Here is a 6,835-nt window from a genome sequence, read left to right as displayed (position 1 = left end):
GAGCTGGTGGGTAGCAGACGCCTCTCCGAAAACGTCGAAGCACTTTTGCAAATATGCGATATCTTGATAAACCGAGCAGATATTTGATGTTTACACAACTACTTTCTCGCCTGAAAATATGTTAAAAGTTTATTTTGTGACCCAGAAAGATTAGTATGAGTAATTTTAAAACTTAGTAGCGGCCGCCATTGCTGGAAACTGGAGTTTGGCTGGGCCGCGCTATGAATTCTGGGATATGGTAGTAATTTGGACAGCCTTCGGCGCGTCGCTGTGACGTAATCGGTCTACAAATGCGGCCTCAGGAGGATGCAGCCCATGAATTTGGACATGTCCAGAGTATAATCGCAGCCTTTGCGGTTAGAAAATTGCACTCGATCATGTCGCGATATTATCGCAAATGCGATATATCGTTCAGCCCTATTGGGCACTATTTCCTTCTAGATCGAGCGCTGACCTCTGCGAGTTATTTTACACAGAGCAATGGTGTGGGTTGTATGGCTGGTTATTAGCTGTTAATCCTGGCAGCAGTAGAGATTTGTGAGAGAGAAAGGTGCGGGGCTGAACTGCTCCTCTGAGAGTTTATGATCCTAATAATAACTACTGTACTAAACATGCTGGATGGTCTTCAGGGAGCTGCTCAGACATGTTGAAGAGACAAGGTAGCTGGTGGTCACATTCACCACTCTGACTCATGTGACTCCCTTTTTCAGAAGGGATCACCACAATGGGTAGGTCTGCATGTTTGATGCTGGATCTCCCTCATGACGCAACCCCAAAAGGATTTGTCTCTGCCTCCAATAAATGTCTAACAGGATTTAAACGTTTATATTTAATATGCCTTATGTATGTTTCTCGACTTTTATAAAACATGAGACACATTATGATCCCAGGTCTCCAGTCTAACACTCATCATATGCTTTAAATCCTCTTTCAGGGAGCCCGTTTCCTCTGAAGAGGCAGAGGACTACCTAGATATCATCTCTCAGCCCATGGATTATCAGACAATGCTGGGCAAGTTCAGCCAGGGCTCGTACCGCCACGCCCAGGATTTCCTGGAAGATGTAAAGCTGGTCTTCTCCAATGCCGAGGAGTACAACCAGCAGGGCAGCACCGTGCTCTCCTGTATGGTCAAGACGGAGCAGACGTTCACTGAGCTGCTCCAGAAGCTGCTGCCTGGTCTCAGCTACATCCGGCGGCGTTCCCGCAAGCGTGTCTACCAAGCTCCTGCAACATCGGAGGAGGAGGAGGAGGAAGAAGATGAGGAAGAGGAAGAAGAGCCCAAGAAGAAGATGACAAATGGAAAATCTCATGCGAGGAAAACAACCAGAAATGATCGAAGACAGAAGGATGACGACAGCGAGAGTGAGGAGGAGGAAGAGGATGATGAGGTGGATGAGGAGGATGATGATGATGATGATGATTATGATGATGACGATGGCAGGAGGAGAAGTAAGAGAACCTCTGCCACCTCGGGCAGGAAGGATTACAGGGAGCAGGATAGCGACGGCGAGCGGGAAACACGAAGAACTCGTAAGCGCAGGGGCCGGGGCGACAACGAGGCAGCGAGCAGCGACGAGGACCGGTCAAACCAGCAGCGACATTCCAAGAGACAGAAACGCTCGTGAAATCCAGGGTGCTGTTTGTTTTCTGTCATCTCTCTTTGCTTTAAAAATTTCTGTCCCGCTCCTCAGAACGATGACCACGAGCGCCTCCTCTCCTCCTCACACAGCCAGCGGGACCTAATCCTCAGAAGGACTTTTTTTTGTGTTAATAAGTCTATGCTCATATTTTGGAAAAACAAGAGAAGAAAACTGATATATATTTGTAACATGTTTAATATTGGTGATGTTTTGTTTTTGTTTTTTTTCCAAACCAAGAAAAATGAGACATTTGAGATAATCGAGAGGTCCTCATAGCTCTTAAGACTCTTCGATTTAAAGTCGACAACCTCACACACACAAGTGTAATTTGACTTAAATGTTGTGAACTGCTTTGTGTCCTCTCCAAACGTGAGTACAGTGTAATCAGAGGGACTTGTCTTCGCACTTAGTTGAGACATGGCTTTACTGGTGTGCTTCAGGAATGAGTCCAGCTAGCTCTCTGCCCCCCCCCAGCATCTGTGACGAGTCGCTGACTGTAACAGATCGTGTTGGTGTGTCTACAAACAATCTAGGAGTTTGCTGATAGCCGTCACTTGTAAATTGCTCTTTCTGTGAAGCATCTTGCTTACAATCTTTGGTTAATTCCATGTTCATAGATAAACACCATAGGATTTTACTAGATTTAGCATATGCATACATAAATATATATATATATATATATTTTTCCCTCCTAGCCCAGGTTTAAATCTTTCATTCAAAGCTGGGCTGAGACTGCAAATCAAAATTCCTTTTCAGACACAAGATTCTCAGCTTCCTCAATCTTGTTAGTGACAGCACTGAGTCAATTTTCAGGCTTCACAGAGCCCCGGGACATTTTTAGCAACCATAGACTGTTTAGAAGTTGGATGTAGCTACCGTGATGGCGACCACTGGTTTGCGAAATCCTTATTAAGAAGCCTTGAGATCTTGCGGTGAAGCCACACGTTCGGCTAATTTATCAATCGCAAGAAAGAAAACGCGAAATGTGTGATGTGAAGCCATTAGAAGGAAAGGAGCTTGTGTCTGAAAGGGGCTTTGTAGTCCAATCACTTCACTGGTTTAAAACAAACAAAAGCTTCATCCCAGCTTTTGGTGCCAAGATGTTATCAGGGACGGACTCTGAGTCTCCCCCTCTTTGTCGGCTTGTAGAGCTGTTAAACCTTTTCCCCCCTCTGTAGTGCCCTGCCACTTTAAAGGTACCTCAAATGATCTGTCAGTTTGCACTCCTCCTGTGTAAAGTACACTTAATATGCCAGCAGCTGCAGGACCATACTATATTTGAAATTATGTGCATAAACATTTGTAAACAGTGTTTAAAAGCAGCAGATGTGATGTTTGTTAAGACAAATGGGCATTTTTTTTTAACCTTTGATAATTTTTGCACTTTTTATTTGGTTATTTGTAAATAATAAATAGTACCCAGGAATTTGCAAGGTTTTAAAACGGGGCTCTCTTCAGAACGTGCCACGAGTTCTTTTACTTCTCGCATAGTCAACAGCAGAAATCTTCCTTTTTTACGTTTTGTGACACAGTGAGCGCTGTGGTTCAGCTCAATTAGATTAGTAGCTCAGACTTGGGGTAAAGCAGCTCTTTAAAGGTAAATCAAAGGTTTTCTAGCACATCTCCTGGTGTGGTCACCAGGTGGCGCTCTATACCTGCACTTTTATTACTCTGGTGCCAGCATTTTCCAAGTACTTCAGCGGCAGTGCTGCTAGCTGTACTCTTGTACCACCTGCCTGTCACTGCAGGGGAGCTTCATAGTGCTGGGATATTTTAGCTCTTAGTGTGCAGAAGACCATGTGTAGTTATTTGGTTGCCTGCCATCAAATGTGTGTGTGTGTATATATTACCTGTATACTGATGTGGCAGTGGCTGGGTCGCCCTCTTTTGTCTGTACTGTGCTGTGCCGTTCGCCCGTGTTATTTCTAGTGCTGTTACCATCAAAACTTTCCTGTTTTCTTTCGGCCACTGATTGTTTTCGCCCCGTATTGTTTTTGTTTAAATTCAGCTTCCCGACACGATTAACAGCTGTCAACAATGTTTGTAAAAATAGACATGTCAACAAACGAGCAAACTGCCCTTCTCAGAATGAGATCTGGCTGTAAATGCTTTCTTTGTACTTGGAGCAACTGCAAAATCCTTTTACACCTCCTTTTTTATATATATTTATAGTCTCTAAAAGCTGGGTTTGGGCAAGTTCTGAGGATTCACTTGTAAAGAATTTCCAATAAAGGCTATGGATGAAGACCGTAGTTCTCCCTGTTTGATTTGTGCTGAGCTGATGAGGCTAACATCACTGCCGTCCGTCTGTAAACTTTGTGATTTAAAAAACAAAACAAAAAATGGGCTAGCTTTGACAAGCAAGTTATGTCTTTACTTTTTAATAAAATATCAAATCATTGTTTTACACTGGTGTTGGTTCATTTTCTCGGAACATCTGAATCTTTGTGTGGAAGACAAATGATCTGCAAACCCTGGATGTCGAAGCCAAAGCCGTCATAACAGGATAAATGGTTTCATTATTCACAGAAGGATGAGTGACTTGGACTCAAAGCGTTCCATGAAAAGGTGAAGCTGTCTGTTTGGATTCAGATGTTCTCAACATAGTCAACTATACTAACACTTTATTAGGTACACCTATTCACCTTGTCAACCCAGATAATTAGTCAGCCAATCACATGGCAGTAATTTCGTGCTTTTAAGCATTTATACGTGGTCAGGACTGAACTTGAAAGTGAGAATCGGGAAGATGGATCGTCATGGATGTGTAGCCGACAAATCTACAGCAACTGTGTGATGCTATCGTGTCTACATAGACCAGAATGAGGGCTCTGAAGGAAAAAGAGGGTCCAACCCAGCACGTGTAAGGTGTACCTAATAAAACAACTGGTGATTGTATTTATCCAACTATAAGGTGCAGCTTTACCTGATTTTTAAAAACTCTGTGCACAATAATTTCGGAATAACCTGAGAAAAGTAACCACTGGTAACCAGGTTCGCTCAGGAAAGGCTTGTACAGGTAAGCAGGCGGCAGCGATGATCCCACAGAGCGTGTGATGTATGGGCCAAAGAAGAGTGCGAGGAGGACAGCAGGACCTGATGAAATATTTAGGAGTGAAGTGGTGACAGCCTGTGAGCCATCTGTAATTTGGCAACAGGTGTACAGTCTAAGATGGATCAGAGTAAAGGTCAGAGATGTGAAAAGTCAGTGGAAACGTAGCACTTGATTAGTGGCAGTTCAGGCATGGTGGCAGCTGCATTCAGCTATAATAAACCTAAAGTGATCTTTCACTTTGGTATGTTTTATTGTGCTTTTTATTTACTCCCCGTATAAATATATAAAAACCTAATCAATACATGAGGACCTCTTTTTAACACTGGTTCTTTAACTGGTTCCAAAGTCTGAATGAACTTCTAATGAACTCTGGGGCGTAGATCACTTTGATTTGAGGAGTCTCATTGTCTTCTAGATACAGCCATGATATATTAATGTTTTAGGAGTTTTGTGGATCTATCGGTTTCTGTCCAAGCTTGTGAAACGTGAGGTATTTGTCATTCCTCACACAGTCCATCCTACGCAGCGAAACGCGCATTAATCACCCAACTCTCACTCCCTTGTTGAGGTCAGAGTAGATAACGACTGCACACATTGGCATGTCCCACCAAAAACATTTTACAGGTAGCTCAGCAGGGATAAACGGTCCACGGTCCTTCATGATGACTCATTATGTAGCGACTGTGTCGGGTTCGCCCCATGTTACACATTAGGCATTGCTAGTGACACAGCTTTTGGCAGTGTCAGTGTGACCCACGTGTTGGTCCAGACTGAAGTATCTCAACAAGTATCAATGGATTGTCATGAACATGTGCTGGACGAGTGCGTGTGGGCTAGTCTAATTTTCAAAAGTTGCAGATACATTGTTTGACATCCATATTTAACCCAATAGTTTTCACTGCATGTGATATTATTTAACCTTACATAGTCATATTGAGCTTTGTGCTTCCACATCATGTCTTGCTCCCCTCACCCCCAACCAGTCATGCCATATACTGCCAGGTACTGCTGGATGTGTCTTCCTGTTAAAAATGAGTTTTTTCTTCCCACTGTTGCCAAGTTCATCTTCAAAGAGGGTCTTTACCTTACAGTACAAAGCGCCTTGAGGTGGCTGTTGTTGTGAATTGGAGCTATATAACCTGGGTTGTATCATTGGACATGATACAACCCAGGTTCAACATCACAACTGACCCATCCTTCAGTTAGCATTAGCAAAGAAGTTAGCTAATACTATTAAAAACTGTCACAAGCAAACCAACATGAGTAACCTGAATTTGGCAGGAACATAAAACCTAACGTATTATATTATTAATATTTTAAATGCTTAACAACAACAACAACAACAACGACAACAATACATAGCCAGTATTTTCTCATAAATACTTGCTAACTACTAGCTGAGCAATAGCAAAACGTGGAAATTAAGACAGTTTACTTTTGAAGTAGAAGTTGTTCCTCAGCACTGCAGTCCACATTTTTGAAAAGGCACAACTTTTACTTTGAAGGGGAATGTCTCTATTTACTATTTGCATCACTCTTCCTGGTTTCGCTGCAGCTCAGAGAGTACCTTTAAAATGTTTGTAGACGCTTGCATTGAGGAAGGTTTTTGCCTTGGAAATACACATTTTATACTAGTGACAGGTGGTTGCCAGGGGTCTCTGGCCCGGTTGTTCATTTCCACTTCTCTTTAGCACATAGTACTGCCTAAATTCCTGCTACATTTCAGTTCTTTTTTAAACTTTCTGGTGCCAAACAACATGTGTCTTTCATACGGGGTCACGGCACAACATTCTCCTGTTTGAGCTGCTTTTTCCCTCTCTGCATGTCGTCAGAGGAATCTTTTACTTGAATAGTTGTGAGCATGTTGTGCTGTTTTATGACTTAATGTGTGGTGTGGAATGTGGAAAAACTTCCTTATATAATGTGGATTTGCTCTCCTTTATGTCACTGACTGAATGTGTTCGGATGCGTAAAACTCCCCTTTAGTTTCATGTTGCACATTAGGCATTGCTAGTGACACATTTATATCACACAAACACACACAGAGTTCAATAAAAGTACAAACAGCAGCAGCAGCATGCCAGCAAGCAAACACTGGCCATGCGTGGACTAACCTTTGAACCCTGTGCAAACCGACTGT

At 42.8% G+C, this 6,835-nt stretch overlaps 1 protein-coding gene across 3 annotated transcripts in view; it reads left to right on the top strand.

Annotated features, from left to right (window-relative positions):
- Positions 1-4,047, top strand: part of baz1b (bromodomain adjacent to zinc finger domain, 1B) — an 18,326-nt gene extending 14,279 nt beyond the window's left edge. For all 3 annotated transcript variants that reach the window (XM_005933148.3, XM_005933147.3, XM_014337072.2), the window contains one exon: positions 935-4,047. In XM_005933148.3, coding sequence (XP_005933210.1) covers positions 935-1,625 — 691 coding nt within the window. In that variant the 3' untranslated portion in view covers positions 1,626-4,047. The remainder of the gene's footprint in view (positions 1-934) is intronic.
- Positions 4,048-6,835: the final 2,788 nt, after the last annotated feature.

The sequence above is a fragment of the Haplochromis burtoni genome, unplaced genomic scaffold (genome assembly GCF_018398535.1).
Source record: "Haplochromis burtoni strain Fernald_Lab_line unplaced genomic scaffold, NCSU_Asbu1 Contig_160, whole genome shotgun sequence".
In the NCBI taxonomy this organism is placed as follows: Eukaryota; Metazoa; Chordata; class Actinopteri; order Cichliformes; family Cichlidae; genus Haplochromis; species Haplochromis burtoni.
Note: the sequence above shows the minus strand (reverse complement) of the source record. Positions and strands in the feature narration are given on the sequence as shown.